This window comes from Erinaceus europaeus, chromosome 1 (genome assembly GCF_950295315.1).
Source record: "Erinaceus europaeus chromosome 1, mEriEur2.1, whole genome shotgun sequence".
Lineage (NCBI taxonomy): Eukaryota > Metazoa > Chordata > Mammalia > Eulipotyphla > Erinaceidae > Erinaceus > Erinaceus europaeus.
Genome location: NC_080162.1, coordinates 37,709,751 through 37,731,767, shown reverse-complemented (window position 1 = coordinate 37,731,767; position 22,017 = coordinate 37,709,751). Strand labels below are relative to the sequence as shown.

The 22,017-nt window shown below is 38.8% G+C and overlaps 1 protein-coding gene across 2 annotated transcripts in view; it reads left to right on the top strand.

Annotated features, from left to right (window-relative positions):
* The window catches only part of RAB22A (RAB22A, member RAS oncogene family), a 58,736-nt gene extending 44,835 nt beyond the window's left edge, over positions 1-13,901 (top strand). Inside the window, exons 4-7 of one of the 2 annotated variants that reach the window (XM_007525134.3) lie at positions 3,040-3,111; positions 3,199-3,305; positions 3,926-4,035; positions 12,875-13,901. In XM_007525134.3, the coding sequence (XP_007525196.1) occupies positions 3,040-3,111; positions 3,199-3,305; positions 3,926-4,035; positions 12,875-12,972 (387 nt within the window). In that variant the 3' untranslated portion in view covers positions 12,973-13,901. Of the gene's footprint in view, positions 1-3,039; positions 3,112-3,198; positions 3,306-3,925; positions 4,036-4,594; positions 5,376-12,874 lie in introns of those variants that run through there. The other variant, XM_060184556.1, reaches the window with a different exon arrangement.
* Positions 13,902-22,017: the final 8,116 nt, after the last annotated feature.

Sequence of the window (22,017 nt, the reverse complement as noted above, 5' to 3'; positions counted from 1 at the left end):
AGGAACTGTTAATGAAAATGTTCACTGCATAGTGAAATTCTGTTTACCTAGTTGTATATATATATATATATATACACACACTTATCTTTTTCATGCCTTCAGATCTTTGCTTTTCCTTGTGTGAATTTTACCTTTACAAATTTTAATGCAAAAAAAAAAAAAAAGAAGAAGAAAAAGGTACCTTAACAACCATGTAAATGTTGTTGCCATTATAAAGCATCAGAACTGAAAGTCTGGGCTGGACAGTGGTGCACCTGATAGAGCGTATGTGTTTCAGCCCTCAACGACCAGGTCAGTGTCCCCAACTTCCACCTGTAGGAAGAAAGCTTCACAGTCAGTGCTGCAGGAAGTATCTCACTTTCAAAGTCTCTACCTCTATTTCTCACCCCCCCCCCATTGATCTCTTTCTGTCTCAATTCAATAAATAAAATACTTTTCTTTGTTGTTATTTTTTTTTAGATTTTATTTATTTATTAATAAGAAAGATAGGAGGAGAGAGAGAAAGAGCCAGATATCACTCTGGTACATGTGCTGCCGGGGATTGAATTCAGGACCTCATGCTTGAGAATCCAATGCTTTATCCACTGTGCCACCTCCCGGATCACATAAATAAAATAGTTTTCAAATGAAAGTTCATGTAGTAGTCTGGGAGGTGGCATAGTAGATAAAGTATTGGACTTTCAAGCATGAAGTCCTGAGTTCCATCCCTGGCATATACCAGAACGATGTCTGGTCCTTTCTCTCTCCTCCTATCCCTCTCATAAATAAATAAAGCATTAAAAAGAAAGAAAAGAAAGAAGGAAGGAAGGAAAGGAAGGAAGGAAGGAAGGAAGGAAGGAAAGTTCATGTGTGTCACACAAATGGACACAAACTACTTTTACCCATAATAAAATCCAGAATCTTCTACTTAATAATGTTGTTTCCATTCCATTGGTGCATTCTTGCTACTAACCTTTTTGATTTTTTAATGTTTTATTAATGAGAGAGAGAAAGGACAAGAGAGAAAGGGAGAGAGGAAACACTGAAGCATCACTCTAGCATATGAGATGCCAAGGATCAAGCTCATGCTTCCAAGTTCAGCACCTTACTCATTATACCACCTCCTAGGTACCCCCTTTTTGTTTGTTTTTGCCCCTCTAAAAAATTTAACATGTGATAATAGAAGGTAATGCTTTGGAAAAGAATACAAAAGACTGTGTGTTGGGGGGGGGGGGGCTCAGGTCCTGGAATATGATGTCAGAAGAGGAACTAGTGGAGGTTGAATGGAAATGTGGAAAATGGGCCAGGTGGTGGCACACTCAGTTGAGCGCACATGTTACAGTGCACAAGGACCCAGGTTCGAGCACTCAGTCCTTACCTACAGGGAGAAAACTTTGCAAGTGGTGAAGCAGTGCTGCAGGTGGCTCTCTCTCCCTCCCTCTCTATCACCCCTTTCCCTCTAGATGTCTAGCTGTCTCTATCCAATAAAGATAATTATTATTATTTTTTTTACCAGAGCACTGTTCAGCTCTGGCTTACGGTGGTGTGGGGGATTGAACCTGGAACTTCAAAGCCTCAGGCATGAGAATCTGTTTGTATAACCATTATGCTATCTGCCCTCTGCCCAATAATTTAGAATTTTTTAAAAAAGAAATGAGAGCTGTTTGTTTAAAAAAAAGAAAAGAAAGAAATGTGGGGAGTCAGGCAGTAGTGTAGTGGGTTAAGCGCACATGGCGTGAAGCGCAAGGACCAGCTTAAGGATCCCGGTTCGAGCCCTCGGCTCCCCACCTGCAGGGGAGTCACTTCACAAGTGGTGAAGCAGGTCTGCAGGTGTCTATATCTTTCTCTCCCCCTCTGTTTTCCCCTCCTCTCTCCATTTCTCTCTGTTCTATCCAACAACAATGACATCAATAACTACAACAATAAAACAACAAGGGCAACAAAAGGGAATAAATAAATATGAAAAAAATTATAAAAAAGAAATGTAGAAAACTGAGAAATGTTACACATGGACAAACTACTATATTTTACTGTAAACCATTGATCTCTCAATAAATTGAAAATTTTTAAAAAGAAAAGAATATACAGATCTATTATTGTGAATTGTATTAGACACCAGATGCTTGTCTCTGGTGATTGTTCTGCCTATGTAAAGGGATAAGACACCAAACTAAAGAATAGGAGAGAGCAAGTGGCATCACATCATCCATCAAAGTCCAGTTCAGGATGAAGATCAAGTTTAGGCAAAAAAATCTTGTCTTAAAGCATCATGTTCATGGAGCTGAGTGTTCACATGTGTACAGATATGTGCCCAGAAGACTCAAGCTGACTGTGGAAAGAGTCGCATTTTCCACCTCACATTCAAGAGAAATGGACTGCTGAATCACCCTTACCTTTGAAATCCTTATTCTCCTTTCTTTCTTTTCTTCCTGTTGTGTGTATGGGTGGGAGTAGAGGTGATGGGTGAAAGAAGCTGTGTCTGTAGGGTTAAATTCATGTAAACAAAATGAGATATGTTCCCATTGTGGAGAATTGGCCACGTGTACTGAGGTATCACAAAAGAAGTGAGTTACAAATTCATCCAAGTAGCGAATGTAAATGTTGTGCTCATTTTTGTAATATAATCAGCATTTGATTACAGGGTTATCTTTATGACACCCAAATGCAGCCACTGCTCTGGAGAACTATTTACAGCATTATTTTTATCTCCTTGATAGTTTGGGAAGCCAAAGTTTAAAGGACTATTGAACAAATGAATTTGGGAATCATAATATTGAGTTCAATTAAAAAGCCTTTATAGCTGAAACAATTGTTTATAGCACTATATTTAATTCCTATAAAACTATATTCTAAACTATCTTCTGAGAGACATTTCAGTGTTACATTAAAAGTTTTTGCCTTTGGTAATTACTGGTTCATTTGCTTTAAAGCATCATGTCTTCTTTGGCTTAAGAGCAAGATTACCTTTTGTGCAGGGATAATGGGCTTAAAAGTCTAAAAAAAAAAACATATTTAACCAGTTTTCCCAAATTTGTTGTCTATTTTCCCCCTCCTCTGCAGTTTCGTGCCTTAGCACCAATGTACTACCGAGGGTCAGCTGCAGCAATAATTGTCTATGATATCACAAAAGAAGTAAGACTTACAGTTTTCTTTAAACTGTTTATAAAACTCTATTTTGGTTGCTTTGATCTCCTGTTGCTTTGCTCTTTTGTGTTACAGGAGACATTTTCAACATTAAAAAACTGGGTAAAGGAGCTTCGACAGCACGGCCCTCCTAATATTGTAGTCGCCATTGCAGGAAATAAGTGTGATCTTATCGATGTAAGGTAAGTTATTAGAACAAGAGATTACAGTACTGATTATGTGTTCTTTTTCTTACTGAGCAATATCCAATATAAGAATCTTGCTTATATTTTATCTCTGACATTGAAAAATTTATTTTTGTTATATGGAAGGAGTCCTGAAGTTTCAAACTAATATTAAGAGTTCAGGCATTTGAAGCTAATTAGATTATGTATATAGACATTTGTGTAATTTGTTTAAACACAGGTTGCCTCATACTTGACACTATCTGAGATTAGTGCAGCTCCCAGTTCCCGTGACATAGAATTGAATAGGGAAAGCTTGTTCAAAGGGAGAACACATCTCTCTGATGCCAGTTTCTCTGAACTGTATACATGGTCCTCAAAGCAGGAGCTTTATTTCAGGGCAGAGGATCTCTGTTGTTCTCTGATCGTTCCTTAGATGCATTGCTAGTACTATTGAATTTTATTTTGTTTTTAGCCATATAAGTGACAAAATTGAAAGGGCCATGTGTCAGGTCTCATAAAGCCTTTTGTGACAGATATCCTTGGCCATCATTAAATCTGGTTAATTACTGGGTAGATGGGAACAGTGTTAAGATCTTGACAGGTAGAATCTCTGATTTGCAATTGTTGCCTTCCAGAGAAGTCATGGAGAGAGATGCTAAGGACTACGCTGACTCCATCCATGCAATTTTTGTAGAGACCAGTGCAAAAAATGCGATAAACATAAATGAACTCTTTATAGAAATAAGTGAGTATCTCTGTACCTTCTGGGTTTCCTCTCTGCAGAACAACTTAAAACAGAATTATCTTGCTGAGTAAAATTCCTACCTGATGTAGTGCAGTCTAGCCTCTGATAATGTTCTCAGTGGAATGAGATTTGAGAATGACAGAGTGACGGCTGGTTTTCATATCAGTATAATTGCTGGAGAGCTGCTGCCTGATGACTATAGCCCTTCTAGAAAGAATGTTGCTGCTGAATAAATAATGTGCAGGGCATTGAGGTCCTGGGAGCTGTCGTCTCTCCTGCCTTCTCCCTTTCTCTCTTTAAATGTGTTTCAATTAGCTGTCTAAAATCATTGAAAATGAAAAAAAATAAAGGGAAATGAAATGCATGTGCAAGTCCACTGGAAAAAAACCTTCAAAAATTAATACAAGGCAAATAAAAGGTGAGACCTCTTTCCCATCCTCCCCTCCCGCCCCCCTCCCCTTTCCTGAGTGTTAATATGTTGGTACTCCGTGGGAGAGAGGCTGCTGCATACCTTTGGGATCCTCTACAGATTGTACCTATCTTTATTCATTTCATTCAGATTCATCAAAATATTTATTATGAACAATCCTGGGCTCAGGAGACAGCAGTGACAAGAAAGGCACAGCCCCTACTCTCCTGAAACGGTACATTCTTCTTCAGAAGACAGTGACACAAAAATAAATATATTTGCAGATAATAAGTAGTGATCAGAAGGAAGTATATAGGATGACGTGAATGTGTCTCATCTGCTGGGGTCAGGCGAGGCCTCTTTGAGGAGATGCTGAAGCTGCACTCTGACAGCAGGTCAGACTTTCAGTGGAGCAGAGAAGACTGTCAGGACACAGTGAACTTTCAGAGATCCATTTTAGGGGGGATGAGATCTGATTCCTGAAACCTGAAGAGTTGTTGACCACCTTGTATAGGCAGGAGCATGAACTTCTAATACCCGTCAAGGCCAGGTAGGCATGGCCACAAATGGAGCAGGCCTGGAGCAAGTGCTGCTAATTCAGGGCCTGAATGTCCTGTGACCCCAACAGTTGGCAAGTGTGGGCCCAACTCCAGTAGTTGAGACCACACTAGAATATAGACCCCGTAATGCCTTGTTTTTTTTTGTTGTTTGTTTTTTGTTTTTTCCCATTGTTATTTTTTGTTGGTGTCCTTTTATTCAGAGAACCAAAGATCTGAAAATTTATAGAATACTATGCAGCCTACCAAGCCCACTTGCTATGGTCAGTGGACTCTTGCTCTGCAACCTCTAGTCCAGGTCCTTCAATCCAGTATTAAGAAGTCATGATGGGAATTGGGCGGTAGCGCAACGGGTTAAGCGCACGTGGCGCAAATTGCAAGGGCCAGCATAAGGATCCCGGTTCAAGTCCCCGGCTCCTCACCTTCAGGGGATTCGCTTCACAGGCAGTGAAGCAGGTCTGCAGGTGTCTATCTTTCTCTCCCCCTCTCTGTCTTACCCTCCTCTTTCCATTTCTCTGTCCTATCCAACAGCGACAACAACAATAATAACTACAACAATAAAACAACAAGGGCAACAAAAGGGAATAAATAAATGAAGTCTTGATATTCACTGTCTTCCTTAATCATAAATAGCAGTTACCCAGATGCATGCTTGAAAGGCAGTTTACAGCAGGCAAGAGAAGACGGCATAATCCCCACACCATAAGCCAGAGCTGAGCAGTGCTCTGGTTAGAAAAAAAAAAAAAAAAAAGCAGTTTACAGCCAACTGAAAATCTTCACAATGCAAATTAAAATTTCTAAATATGCAATGTTATGGTTGTGTTAAATTAACAATATTTTAGGGGCCTGGGTGATGGTATACCCTGTTAAGCACACATAATACCAAGTGCAAGGACCCACTCCAGGATCTAGGTTTGAACCCCCGGCTCTCCACCTGCAGGGAGGCTGCTTCACAAGTAGTGAAGTAGGTCTGCAGGTGTCTATATTTCTCTCGTTCTCTGTCTTCCCCTCCTTTCTCAGTTCCTCTTTGTCGTATCCAATTAAAAAATAAATAAAATATAGCCACCAGGAGCAGTGAATTTGTAGTGCCGGCACTGAGCCCTAGCAATAACCCTTGGAAACAAACGAACAACAACAAAAAAAAAAAACAGTTTTTTAGGGAGTCTGGCAGTAGCGCAGCAGGTTAAGTGCACGTGGTGCCAAGTGCAAGGACTGGCATCAGGATCCCAGTTCAAGCCCCTGGCTCCCCACCTGCAGGGGAGTCTCTTTACAAGTGGTAAAGCAGGTCTGTAGGTAACTATCTTTCCCCCTCATCTCTCCATTTCTCTGTCCTATTCAACAATAGCGACATCAATAACTACAACAATTAAACAATAAGGGCAACAAAAAGGAATAAATAAATATTTTTTAAAAAAACACAATTTTTAAAGTGTTCTTCATTCCTATGATTTAAAAACAGGATGATAATAAACTACACCAACAATGAAAAAATTAAATATTTTTTTATTTATTGGGGAGAGAAAACACCAGATCATCACTCTGGCTTATTTAATGTAGCAAATCTAACTCGGGGCCTTGTGCTTGCAAGTTGAGTGCTTTACTGACTCTGCTACCTCCCCAGATGTGTAAATTCTTATAAAAGAACTAACATGGGCAAGGGTATATAGCATGATGATTATGGAAAGAGACTCATGCCTGTTGTTCCAAAGTCCCAGGTTCAATCCCCCTCACCACCAGAAACCAGAGCTGAGCAGTGCTGTGGTTAGAAAAAAATAGCTTGTGGGAGTCAGGCGGTAGCGCAGTGGGTTAAGCGCACGTGACACAAAGCGCAAGGACCAGTGTTAAGGATCCCAGTTCGAGCCCCGGCTCCCCATCTGCAGGGGAGTCGCTTCACAAGCAGTGAAGCAGGTCTGCAGGTGTTTGTCTTTCTCTCCCCCTCTCTGTCTTACCCTCCTCTCTCCATTTCTCTCTGTCCTATCCAACAATGATGACAATAATAATAACTACAACAATAAAACAACAAGAGCAACGAAAGGGAATAAGTAAATAAATATTTTTTTAAAAAAATAGCTTGTATATATTCATTTCTGAATCGTTCACAGAGATCTAAATTGGGTATTGTTTGTTGGGTACTGTAAAATTAGGTTACTTTTTGTTGAAGTGTAATATACATACAGAAAAGTACTAATATCAAAAGTGTAAAGTTCAAGGAGATTTTACAAATTGTAGTCAGTTCTCAGGTAAAGGCCTAGCAGTAACTCAAAGCCTCCCCCCCATCCTGCTTTGGACCATATTCTACCACCTCCCCCTAGGCAACCACCATTCTGACTGCTTACTCTTCAGATTTGTTTTGCCTGGGGGTATAGCTCAGAAGTAGAGCATTTGGCTACAGATTTGTTATGTCTGTTTTTATACTTCAGCTTTATATACTACACATATATGTATTTTTTATTTTCCCTTTTACTACCCTTATTTTTCATAGTTATAGTTATTATTGCTGTTGTTATTGACATCATTGTTCTTAGATAGGACAGAAAGAAATGGAGAGAGGAGGGGAAAACAGAGAGGGGAGAGAAAGATAGACATCTGCAGACCTGCTTCACCACCTGTGAAGTGACTCCCCTGCAGGTTGGGAGCCAGGGGCTCGAACCAAGATCCTGATGCCAGTCCTTGCGCTTTGCGCCACGTGCACTTAACCCGCTGCGCTACAGCCCAACTCCCAAATATATGTATTTTAATACATACTATATTTGTGACTTCTTTAGCAGTGTGTGGGGGGGTGAGTGTGTGTGTGTGTGTGTGTGAGAGAGAGAGAGTTTGAGGGAGTGTTGTGAGTGAGGAGAATATACAGTATGGTTATCCATCATGTTGATAAGTCATTCAAGTAGATGTTCCCAATTCATAGCTATTACATATAGCACCTCTGTGAACACTTCTTCATATCTGATATGTACACAGTATGAACACATTTTAGTTAGGTGTATTTTCTCCCAGGAGAAGAATTACTGAGTCCTTTACTGTGTACATCCTCAATGCAAATTTGTTGCCGTGCAGTCTTCAGAGTAGGAATAGCACTGACACACCATCGGTGTGTGTGCAATTGCAGTCACTCTCCACTTTGGGGAGTAGATGATGATCCTCATTTCCCTAACAAAATGAAGTTGATCACTTCTGGATATTTATTTCCATCTATGTAACATTTGGATATTCTCTTTTGTGAAGTCTTGCTTATTTTCCTGTTGGCTTAACCATTTTCTTTTTAAGTTGTACTTATTAGAGAGTCGGGCGGTAGTGCAGCGGGTTAAGTGCAGATGGTGCAAAGCACAAGGACCGGCGTTAGGATCCCGGTTTGAGCCCCTGGCTCCACACCTGAAGGAGAGTCGCTTCACAGGTGGTGAAGCAGGTCTGCAGGTGTCTATTTTTCTCTCCCCATCTTTGTCTTCCCCTCCTCTCTCCATTTCTCTCTGTCTTATCCAACAACAACGACATCAGTAACAACAACAGTAACTACAATAATAAAACAAAGGCAACAAAAGGGAATAAATAAATATTTTTTAAATGCACTTACTAATAAGAAAGAGGAGATGAGGAGACAGCCAGGCTGTCACTCTGGCACATGTGATGCCAGGGATTGAACTTCAGACCTCATGCTTAAATGTCCAATGCTTTATTCACTGTCATACCTCCCCAGCTACCCTACATTTCTTCTTAAAGATTTATTTTATGCAGCTCCCCACCTGCAAGGGGGTCGCTTCACAGGTGGTGAAGCAGGTCTGCAGGTGTCTCTCTGACTCTCTTCCTCTCTTATTTCCCCCTTCTCTCTCAATTTCTGTCTGTCTCTATCCAATAACAACAACAACAAAAAAAGATTTATTTTATGAGCTGAGGAGATAGCATAATGGTTTTGCAAAAAGACTGTCATGCTTGAGGCTCTGAGGTTCCAGGTTCAATCCCTAGCACCACCATAAGCCACATCTGAGCTCTGTATCTCTTTTATTAAAATAATAAATCTTAAAAATATATTTATTTATTTATTTATTTATTTATTTAGGATGTGAATTAGTTGTTGATCATTTGCATTGGAAAGACCTATTCTGTGGATTAATTCATTTTATTTTATTTATTCCCTTTTGTTGCCCTTGTTTTTTATTGTTGTAGTTATTATTGTTATTGTTCTTGATGTCGTCATTGTTGGATAGGACAGAGAGAAATGGAGAGAGGAGGGGAATACACACAGGGGGGGAGAGAAAGATAGACATCTGCAGACCTGCTTCACCACTTATGAAGCGACTCCCCTGCAGGTGGGGAGCCGGGGGCTCAAACCGGCATCCTTAAGCGCCATGTGCGCTTAACCCACTGTGGTACCGCCCAACTCCTGGGTTAATTCATTTTAAACTCCTTTAATGAGGCATAGTTTTAAAATACCAATATTAGCCAATTAATCCAGTCAAAAGTCCTTATTTTTCTTCATGGTAATCACTTTTTGGTTACTGTATTCCTCTGCTCCTGTAAACATTTCAAAGGTAGTTCTATAACACCAACTACATTTGCTGTATCCATTTATCAAGAAATATGTATTGACAAGAAGCTTCAGTAAAGCTCTTAAATTAATTTGCAGTTGATCTGCAAGTCTTTATAGGCAATTGAAAAGCAATGGTAAGACATACTAGAGGATAGTTTGAGTTGTCTGGACACTGTGCTATCTGTGGATTGCTCACCCAAATGTGTGGACTGCTTAATATGCCTGAGGCTACAAACTTGGTTACCAGCAGCTTGAAAGTGTTTGGCAGGTTCCATGTCAGCCTTGTTAATGCCAAAAGATGCTAGAGATGGCAGGAGGCTCACCTAGTCGAATGTACACATTACCATGCTGGAGGACCCAGGTTCAAGATTTGGCCCACCACATAGGAGTACTGGCAGGGGAAAAACTTCACAAGTGGTAGAGCCCTGTGGTTCTCTCCTTCTCTCTTTGCTTCTCCATACCTCTCTGTCTTTGTCTAAAAAAGGAAGAAAAACAAATAACTGCCAGGAACAGTAAGTCATGCAGATACTGAGCCCTAACAATAACCTGATAGCAAATATATACGAAAAAATGCATTTATCTGTACGTGCCATGTTCTTGGAATGCCTCTGCCACATACTATGCTGAATAAACACTAGAAATATAAAGATAGAAAAGTAGGGCCTTTTCCTCCAGTAGGGCCTAGTTTGAGAGAGAAAGTTATATAAACAAATATTTAGTAACATGCTTTGGTCGTCCTGATTGATTCTAGTGTCTGGTATGTTAGAGTTAGGAAAGGTGTCAGGAAAACCTTTGTACAAGAAGCAACCATTGAGTTTATCAGCTTGGTAGATAGATGCATGATTTAAGGTTTCTCTTGAAATTGACATTATGCTTCACGGAGCAGTAAAGTGAAACCTGTTCATTCTCATGCATTGTTGATAGGAGAATAAAGTGGCACAGCCTCTTCAGAGAGCAATTTGGCAGCATCTGTCAAAATTTAAATTGCACGTCCTTCTTGCATTTTTGCTCGGTACAATGTATGTTAGATAAGTACCCAGGAGTAGATTAGCATGACCTAGCTTTTCAACTCCTGATAATTTATCCTACGAATATACTCAAGGCTTCACAAAGATATTTCTTGCACTGTTATCAATAATGTCAAAATATTAGAAACAAAGTAAATATCTGTCAACAGTTCGTTAAATAAATCATGGTACCTACATGTAGGTAATATCATCAGACTATTAAAAAGCATGAGGGCACATGGTGCGAAGCACAAGAACCAGCGTAAAGATACTGGTTCAGGAGTCGGGCGGTAGCGCAGCAGGTTAACTGCAGGTGGCGCAAAGCGCAAGGACTGACGTTAAGGATCCAGTTCGAGCCCCCGGCTTCCCACCTGCAGGGGAGTCATTTCACAGGTGGTGAAGCGGGTCTGCAGGTGTCTTTCTCTCCCCCTCTGTCTTCCTCTCCGCTCTCCATTTCTCTCTGTCCTATCCAACAATGACAACATCAATAACAACAATAAAACAACCAGGGCAGCAAAAGGGAATAAATAAATATTTAAAAAAAAAAAAAAAAAAAAGGAGAAGAAGAATATGGTAGCTCTCCAAGTTCTGTAATGAAAAATTGCCCCTGATATGTGAAACAAAATAGCATAGGGAAACAATGCACTCTCTTCTCTAATCTGGGCTTTAGAGGGAAGAGACTTGTGGAGTTATCTGTTCCCTGGATGTTTTACATACATGTCACTACATGGGGATTTGATTTGGATGGGGGACGTGGTGTTTATTTTTGGTTTTGTTTTCTATCATTCTTACCTCTGAGGGTTAGTGGTTTACAGTTCAGTCATTGACACATGGGTATAAATTCTCATCTCCCTGTGAAAGTTCTCTGCAGAACACTCTCACCCACAATCTTGGTTCTTTTATATTGTACTGTACCAGGACCCCAAGGTTCTTTTCAACCTTCTTTCCCCCTTATTTCTTGTTCATTTGCTTGTTTAAATATTTTATTTATTATTTGTTAAATAGAGGCAGAGAAAGCAAAAGGTAAGGAGATAGACTGGGGAAGAGGGAGAGAGAGAGACTTGCAGCGCTGCTTCACTACTCATGAAGCTTCTCCCCTTATAGGTGGATACCTGGACTTGCACCTGGGTCCTTGAGCTTTGTAACATGTGTGCTCAATCAGATGTGCCACCAGCCAGCCTTACAATTTTTGTTTTTCTATGTAGTACTACCAGGGAACAACCCAGAACATGAATTCCACCCCTAAGCAAACCCAGCCCAATTTTTCAATTTTACACATTTATGAAAGTGAACATGGAGATGGGCGGGAGTGCAGCAAGTTAAGTGCACATGGCGCAAAGCACAAGAACCAGCGTAAGGATCCCAGTTTGAGCCCCTGGCTCCCCACCTGCAGGGGAGTCACTTCACAGGCAGTGAAGCAGGTCTGCAGGTGTCTTTCTCTCCCCCTCTCTGTCTCCACCTCCTCTCTCCATTTCTCTCTGTCCTATCCATCAACAACGACATCAATAATAAGTACAACAATAAAACGAGGGCAACAAAAGGGAATAAATAAATATTTAAATTTTTTAAAAAAAAAAGAAAATGAAATGACAGGGAGAGACACCAAAATACTTACTTCTCCATCATTTGAGGGCTTTCACATGTCTCTGTCCTTGCTGCTCTCATGTTATGCTAGAGATTGAACCTAGGGCCTCACACATGGACAATATGTGCTCTATCTGGCCTTAAAAGAATGTACATATAATTTCTTCCTTTTTTTTTTTTTTAACCAAGAGCTTTCTGATATCATTGTTTAGATCTAGAACAGAAACAACACTAGTAAGAGAACATGGCTTCTGAGAAAGATCTGAAACTCAGCCGTAGCACATTACTCCCGAATTCCTCATTTTGACAAACAAGGCATCAACACTGATTTAAATGGGAGGATAATTGGTTGTGTAACTAACCTGTACACTGTCTTTGCAACTTTTCTATAAACCTGAAATTCTTTCAAAATTAAAAGGGTATTCGACTTGTTCCTTTTTATGAAACCTTTCAAATAGCATCTGAAATGCTATTGTGTATAAGAATGAACAGAATTGTGGTCCGGGAGGTGGCACAGTGGATAAAGCATTGGACTCTCAAGCATGAGGTCCTGAGTTTGATCCCCGGCAGCACATGTACCAGAGTGATATCTGGTTCTTTCTCTCTCCTCCTCTCTCATGAATAAATAAAGTATTTTTAAAAAAAAAATAGACTTTGGAGCCTCAGGCATGAGTCTCTTTGCATAACCATTAAAAAAAAAAAAATGAACAGAATTGAAAAGTTAAAACTCTTCCCCATGCCATCTCTTCTCTTGGTTTAGGTCGAAGAATTCCATCCACTGACACCAACCCACCATCTGGCGGTAAGGGCTTCAAACTCCGAAGACAGCCTTCAGAGCCAAAACGAAGCTGCTGTTGACTAAATCTCAGATACTTAGACTCAGTGATGAAGTAGGTGGTCCTGAAAGTAAACAAGATGACTTGGGGGCCCTGCCACCAGGTATCAGCTAGACAGTCTTGGGTCTCCATACAAAAAGGATTTACAGAAACTATTTCCTATTTGAAGACTGCAGCAATAATATTTCACTCTGTAGACTTCTATTATGTAAAGACTCTGGTGTACAAAGGGACTACATCATCTGTTGGCATTTGACCTTGCTGGAAAGGAATGTATAATTATATGGATGGTAGGATTACATTGTTGGATAGTTTTGTAATCAAGATTTTGTGTAACATTGTAAAGGGAAAATTAGCACTTTCTTGTTCTTGAGGGAAAAAAGGCCTGGTGGAAATTATTATTTCCTTGGTTCTCCATTACTGCTGTTGCAGGAGTTGTATCATTTAAAGTGTGGTAGGATATCATAAATGGAGGAATGGCAATTGTTATTTGAGGTTAGGATGTATTATTTATAGTACTGATGGAAATGATTTTATCCCTACCACCTCTGAAGCACTTTCATTGAATACATGAATGCAGGATGCATACAGTAAATTAACATAGTAACAGTACACCCTAGGTTTGCATTCTGACTCTGTCACATTATGTGTCACCAAGCACATTATTGGCACCTTTCTAAATAAGCTCTTAGAATCAAGACTGTGGTGGTGGGGAATCTGCCTGTAACAAATTGAATTGCATATGTTTAAACTGACTAGCAATGGTTTTAAACAAAAGGAAGAAGAAAGTGATGTAAATGCTGTCAATTTTTTATTTAATCCAAATATTTTGGTGGGAAAAATAATTATCTGTTGCTTAGCACATGTAAAGTTGTAGTCTATATTTATGAGTCCATTGCTTAAAGATTATAAATTATGTAAATACATTAATAAATTCTATATTTCATTCAACACTCCATTTATCTTCCCAATTTTGCAGACACCTGCCCATTCTTCAGCCTGTCCACAAGAGACTCTGAGGCACATTTATGTTGTACGAAAGCACAGGGCACTTAGCTTTCAGTCTTAAAAGATTTTCTACCTTCCTTTCACCCACCCCTCCCCTCCAAATCCCATCTGGAAATCATAATAAAGACATATGCCACTTTGACAAGGCTGACTAGCCCTTCCTAGCCTTAGGGTAAAAGATTAAGCTCCAAGCTCAAGTCATTTACCTGGTCTTGGTAATAAGTTGCTTTTAGCTTTTACAGCGACCTTAGACCAGCTGTTTTAAGAATGCTTTCCTTGTTAACAATTTAGCTTGTCTTTCCATTTCCTTTATTTTCGCCTGCCTCTGTTACTGGTTAACACTCTTTTCCCTCAGGGAGCCTAATGAGGTTTTTAATATAATCTAAAAATAAAGCACTGAAGTGAAGTTGGTGAAAATTTGTTCCTGGTCTAATTTGGCACCCTTCCAACCTGAGTATTGTAAAGAAAGGAAATTTATAAGATTAAATAGGAAATAAAACAGCTTGAATTTCAAACTAAATTGTGTTTTCAGAGGTATCCTTAAACTGAACAATCAAAACTTTTAAAAATAATTGTTATCTCTTTGTTTAAAAAAAAAAACTTATGTGGATAGATTTTAATGAGAAAATTACAACTCAGATTAAGTAAAAAAAAAAAAAAAAAAAAAATCGGGGCCAGGTGGTGGCGCACCTGGTTGAATGCACATATTACAGTGCACAAGGACCCGGGTTCAAACACCCAGTCCCCACCTGCAGGGGCTTTGTGAGTGGTGAAGCAGATCTGCAAGTGTCTGTCTCTCTCCCTCTCTATCACTTCCTCCTCTCAGTTTCTGGCTGTCTATCCAATAACTAGATGATGCTGATAAAAAAAAAAAACAATTAAAAGAAAAAAAAATCCCTTTTCCTGGGTATATATCTTAAGCAATTGAAATTGTTTATTATCGTATTGAAATCATATAGGATATAGTTAGTGAACGTTCAGACAACATTTTGTTTACGATGCATGTATACTCTGTACTACCCTAGCTTCTTCCTTCCCAACATGAAATTAATAGGTTATGAGAAAACAGATAATTCCAAGGACTGAGCTCTTTATACTGAACTATAGTTTTAATTTTATTTCATCTATATCCAAAGGAACCAGGACATCTGGTCATTCAGTGCCTTAGGACATGCTTAAATTCCACTGCTGGACCACTATCTCCATGATAACAAAATAAAAGCAGGTTGCTTGGTTGATTACAGATAAAGCTTATATGGCCTTTCCTATGTTATTTTATCAAAAGATGCCAGTATATAACCTTCATGGTTTTTTTCCATCAAACCTGATGGTTTCAGTGACTCCATGATGTCTAGTTGCACAGGGAAAAGCACGAAAGGTGTTTCTGTGTTTTGTCATAGTGGCAGAGCTGAGCTCGGGAGGTAGCGTAATGCTTTTGCAAAAGACTTCACTACCTGAGGCTCTGAGCTCTCAGTTCAATCCCCAGTCCCAGAGCTGCACATTGCTCTGGTAAAAAATACATATTGGCAAGGTGTGTGAATGCCTCTAGTCCTATTAGGAGATTCCTCCCACCCCATTAGGATATTGTATTGCATTTAGCCCAAATCAGATCTTAGTTTCCCCTCTTGTAATTGGTTTCCCATTATAGAGAGTAATACCATTTGGTTACAGCCACATGTTAGATTAACAGGACAAATGGCATGTGGCTGGATTTTTTTTTTTTTTTTTTGGTTTTGTTTTGGTTTTGTTTGTTTGGTTTTTGTTGTTTTTTTTTTGCCTCCAGGGTTGTCACTGGGGCTCAGTGCCAGCACTATGAATCCACTGCTCCTGGAGGCCCTTTTTCCTATTTTGTTGTCCTTGTTGTTGCTCTTGTTGTGGTTATTGTTATTGTTGTTATAGCTGTTGTTGTTGGATAGGACAGAGAGAAATCAAGAGAGAAAGGAAGACAGAGGAGTATCACTTTTCAGTTCTGGGGCTGCTGCTATTCTCTCATTTTTATCAGTTTGTCTTAGGAACTGACATGACCCTGTTTCTCACTGAGTATCATTTTAATGCTGTACACAACAATAACATATTGCTATGCTGTCTCTAGTGCATAACCCAGACTCAGTGAAAACAGGAAAAAATGTTTTCATTTATTATGTTTGAAAGATGAACATTAAAATGAGAACCAGTGTTTTTTTGAACACACTTTGGATTACTAAACTGAATAGGCAGTGATCTCATATACATTTCATGTATTTACTGTTATTTCTTATTATGAGAAAAAACAGGATTTCCAGGGAATTAAGTTATAACCCATATATAAAAACCTTTTGGCTCCCTTATGATGCAAGGACATTTTTTAAAACTTATGGGACTGAAAAGAGAAATGTCATTAATTAGCTGCAAGTGTATATTGATTCCTCTCAGGGAAATTGAAGTAAGTTCTTTGCAGGTGTCCAATCCTAGTAACCAGTATTTTCCAGAACTCTCCTTTCACACAAGTGTTTTTCTGATTCTGTGATAACTAATTAATTATCATTTGATGATTAAAAGAACATAAAGTGAGGGTATGATTAAGTGTGCTTCATTTTAAACTCTCTTTAAGAAGTGATTGGGGAGAAGTAGCTATTGCAAGCCCTCCTGACTCTAAATGAAACCTCTATCACCTGTTTTTCAGTCACAGTCAGGGTAAGTTTTACACATAGCAACTGCAAGATTTAGTTCCTTTTAAAAATAACATACTTCCTTGTTGCCCATTTATGATTCTGCTTTAAAGTGCCTACCTCTCGTTATACACACATTTCTTGGAGGCCCACCCGTATCTGAAAAGATGGAGCCTTTTGTATTAAAGACACAATATCACCTTTAAATGGGCTAATGACCTTCTTGAGCTTCTCAATTTTCATTATTTTTAATGTGTAAAAAGGGGGGAAGTAGATTTAATTTCAGAACTTCTCTGTTCTTAGATTTTTTTTTTTTTCTTGAGCAAAATGGGTCTGAGAGGTCTTGTAAATTAAACTCTGAGAGATATAGTAATAAAAATGTCCTTTAGGTAAATATTCCCTGGCTTTCCTTGAGACATCAGTCCAAAATATCTGTATTTTTATGGCATTGTGTTAAAATGAGAAGCTTGATGCAGATTACACTGCACTAACTGGCATGTCGGCCTCAGAGCTTGAAAAGGCATTCATTGTTATGTGTATCTTTTATATTCTGAGAGTGCATTGCAAAAGAGGTTATATAAATTTTCTTTTTATTATTTCTCTCATTCTTTTTTCTTTTATTTTTTTTAATTAATTTATTTATTTTTCTCAGAGCACAGTGAGAACATAATTCATGGACCCTTGGTGTATAAGACTTGGGTATGGTGTCTGTTAATATGTTGACAGATGAGCCCCCTACACATTCAGATGTCATTGCAGGAAGTAGAATAATGAGCAAGTCCTTCCCTTCTAGGGAAAAGTTATTAGAAGTCCCTTCACTCTGATCTATATGAGGTACCTACTTTAGAACATTTGGGGGGAAGTACAGCCCAGAAAGTCAAGCTGACTTATCTCTTTAAACCTACCAGGCTGTGAATGTTCTTCTTAACTCTATAATGAAAGCTGAAAATCACTGATAAGAGATAATGTAACCCTGTTAAAAGTCTTAACTTGGGGGCTGGATAGTGGTGCACCTGGTTGAGCACACATGTTACAGTGCACAAAGACCCAGGTTCGACCCCCTGGTCCCTATTTGCAAGGGGAAAACTTCACAAGTGGTGAAGCAGGGCTTCAGGTGTCTCTCTGTCTCTCCCTCTCTATCACCCCCTTCCCTCTCAATTTCTACTTGTCTCTATCCAGTAAATATATAAAGATAATTAAAAAAGAAAAAAGTCTTAACTTAAATTCATTTTAAAAGAACAAGCAGCCTGGCTTCTATTTACTGTTGGACTTCAAGAGATAGTCTGCTTCTTAAGGGTTAATGGTTTGGGGTTTTTTGTTTTTTTTTTTATTTACTTATTTCCTTTTGTCGCCCTTGTTTTTGTTGTTGTAGTTATTGATGCCGTTGTTGTTGGATAGGACAGAGAGAAATGGAGAGAGGAGGGGAAGACAGAGGGGGAGAGAAAGATAGACACCTCAGACCTGTTTCACCGCCTGTGAAGCAACTCCCTTGAGGTGGGGAGCTGGGGGCTCAAACCGGGATCCTTGAGGCTGGTCCTCGTGACACCTGCGCTCAACCTGTCGCACTACCGCCTGACTCCCGGGTTAATGTTTTTTAAAAGAAGAAATGGGATGTGTTCTCAAGGACTGAACTGTTACTATACCCCTGCGTTCAATTAACTTGGTCCATCAAAAAATAAAATAAAATATGATCCATGGTAATGTTTAGGAGATTTGCTTTAACTCCAGTGTGATGATAAATAGTAAGCAACAAATGTATTCAGGAGGTAAACATTATACTGTAGAGTTTTCAAAAAGGGGTCTGAGGGTAAAATTTAACCAAGGTCTTAAAAGAATCAGCCATCGCCAATTTCTCTTGACAGCAGAGTTACTTGTCTTGACTTCCAGTAATAGAAATCCAGGCTATTTGATTATCTGATTTGCAGGAAACACTAATGGAATTCTGGGGCATTTTTCCTGTTTTGTGTGCAAATGAAAGTCTAAAAATATATTAGAAGGATATCACATGTTTCAGGAGCCTCTACTTTTTTAATCTAAGAGAATGCTAAGTGAGAAACCTGTTATGGTAAAGTTTCATTAGATATAATGAAGAAAGTGAATAAACATAACCAAAAATCTCCATATTTCTCAGTTTGTCCTTTAGCATTCTCTTAGCATATAGGAAAATCATTTACTTTCCAAATCTAGAATGACTTCCACTAACATAGATCAACTTTAACTTGATGGTCCATACTTCAGAAATAACTAATATCTGTGTTCTTTCCTTTTAGAGTATAGTCACTTATAGATAAGATAGAATATTTTGGGCTTAAAAAAAAAAACAGAAGAATCCAGTTTAGTAAAAAGAAAGATCTTAAACCTCTCATGTTTTCCTTTCATTCAATTGAGCATTTTAGATAGCAAGAGTAGGCGATGTCATCTGCAGATACTGCAATTAAAACCATGAAGTCTTAACAAATTTAACAACAAAAAATTAATTTATTACCAATTAATTTACTACCAGTTCATTGTCTGATCTGCCTGGTATCCAGTGCCTCATCAAAATGCTTCACCATTGAAACAAAGAAGATTCTGGGTAGCTTTCCATGAGCAAGAATTAAAGTGCCAAGAACTCAGCCAACTAATGGGAAGTCCTAAGACAGTAATGATTTTTTGAAAGAGCCTTCTTTAATTGGCGGTTTTAAACTGTAGACCTCAATGTGCTTCTTAATCATGTAACAGAAACAAAACATGCCAGTTTTGATGCCACTGCTTAATTCAGGAACTTCTGAGTGTTTGGGGTAGCAATTGCTTAATGTGGTACTTTCCAGAAAAATAATCTTTAAAATAGCATTCTTCACAAAGAGCCAAAAATCTTTACTCAGAACTGCAATTGTCCAGGAAACTGCCACAACTTCTTAAGGCAATGATGTGAAAACCCACACTTACTTTCTTGTGCAAGGTGAGTCCAGAACCCACCCACCACCCAGCTGGAGGGAGACATTCCAGTGAGGGCAGTTAGCAAACCCTCTCCCACATGAGAAAGCATATTTCAGTGTTTGACTTGGGGCTTATTCATAATATGAATTGTCTGCTATGTAATTTTTTCATTAATACACAAATAATCACTTTGGCCCCCTGAAAGCTTTTGAAAGCTGGACCTGAATTTGTGCATCTTCTCTGACTTGCTTATGATATATTCATACATAGTTCATGGAACTTTTTCTTTTTCTTTTTTTTTGTTTTTTTTTTTTGTTTGTTTTTGTTTAATGGAACTTTTTCTTAACACCGATAGGCACCTGATGTTAGAGTGACTGTTCAGTTCCATGTGGGGGAAAAATTATTGGCAGCAGGGTAGTCAAAGCAACTGATTGGTGGCTCTATTTTTAAACCATTTGTTGTATTGTGTAGACAGAGCTTTATTGCCCTGGAAAAAGATTTTTTTCTATTTATCCAGCTCAAGTCTTTCCATCATTTCACTTTATGAGTCACTCATGTAATTGTCAGTCATGCCTCTGACCTTCTTAAAAATTGATGCCTGGCCTTCTCTCTGTTCAAAGCAGACTTCTTGCTTTTTTTTTTCCCCCAGTTCTTATTGTGCAGTGATCTCTCCCTTAAAGACCCAGGCCACAAGTCGCCTCCTCGGTGCATGTGGCATTCCCTCTTGTGCTTCATTAAGTGATATGACAGGTGAGGGTTTGCTCACCACATCCAACAAGGAAGGGGAGGCAGCATGGGTGGAAAACAGGACAATAAGGGGTAAAGAATTTCTGTACTTTCAGAGAATGAGAAGATCTAGCTTATGGTGGCAACAAAAACTGAGTGGCAAAATATTTTTATCATTGATAATGAGATAGTCCAAGTACCAGAACTTAGGTTAGTTTCTAATAGGACATTTGTTGAAGTATGCGAAATCCAAGTCAAAGTCTTACAGAGAAACATCGATGGAGATGAATCTAAACATTACCAAAACAAGTAAATACTGTCTTTGTACCAGCAATTCCTATTTCTTCTAAGAATGCCATGCCTTTTCAAGGCCTGGTGCAAAGAGTAAGATATTTGTGCCTTTTTATAATAGCATTATGGAAAATGGAAAATGAAGTCACTAACAGTTTAGGCTGCTTTGTAGCACTATAAATGCCCCCAAATTTATAACCATGGCTTCACTGCATGATGCATCACCTAATTGCCTGTGATGAAATATTGTAATGAATGATGGTTTGCCAAGCTTCGATGAATGTTTGAAGACTTTATTTTTGCAGTTTTGACCTTGGGCTGGACCTAAGTCTGTACAAACCATAAGATGTCTGTATTGTTTGTATATGCTGACAAAAAAAAAAAAAATACATATATATATACATCTTTTCTGGTTAAAATTTTTCTCTTTCTACATTTATGTTGGTAGTAGTTTGCAAATGATGGTTGATTTGGCATACTTTTAAAGAATGTTGCTTTAGCTTGAACATTGTCAATGTTCATAGAGTATAATATGGTGAGTCACTTCAAATTTTGTTGTGTTCTAAGAAGGGTGTAAACATTTTGTAATAAAATGCTATGTTTACAAATACGTGTATTTGCCTTTCAGATTGTTTCTCTTGGTCACATTGTTTTTTGTTTTTTTTTTTAATTTTATTAATTAATGGGAGAAATAGGAAGATAAAGAAAGACTCAGAGCATCACTCTGGTACATGTGTTGCCAAGGACTGGACTTGGGTACCTCATGAGAGTCTAATACTTTATCCACTGCACCACTTCCTGGACCTTTGTTGGTGACATTATTGATTGCACTTTTTTATGTATTTTTATTGGGATTAATGGTTTATAGTAAGTACAGTTGTTGGTACATTTGTAAAATTTATCAGTTTTCTGCAAAACACTCCCACCCCTACCTAGGTCTTCCTCTACCATCATGCCCCAGGACCTGAAAGCACCCACCCCACCCCACCCTACCCCCACCACAGACCCTTTACTTTGATGCAGTACACAAAGCTCACACATTTTTATGAATCAAATATTGTAAAATCATATCAGAATTTTTGAAATTATTTTTGGAAGCTGAAATATGAGAATTTGATGGCTGCAGTGTCTAGTTAAAGTTGCAAGGTTGATTGCATCAGTTGATCGGCCGTTCCAGCTCCCAGATTCTTGCAATTACATCTTTCACGCCTTCCTCTTGGTGTCCTTGGATAGTTAACATGGGAACAGTGTTGGAGGCAGGCCTGCAAAGTCTTTAAAGGAAATGCGGCTTCCCTTCTAAGTAAGGAGCATTAAGACATTTAGTTCCTGGGAGTAGAGCTTCACACCATTTTTCCATTATTCAGGAAATTTCATCAAAGATGTCAGTACTTACATCCTAGTATTGACTTTAATCTTGGAATCCCACAGTGCTACCATTGAAAAGGACAGCTTCGTGCTCTCCAGGTTTCTCTTTG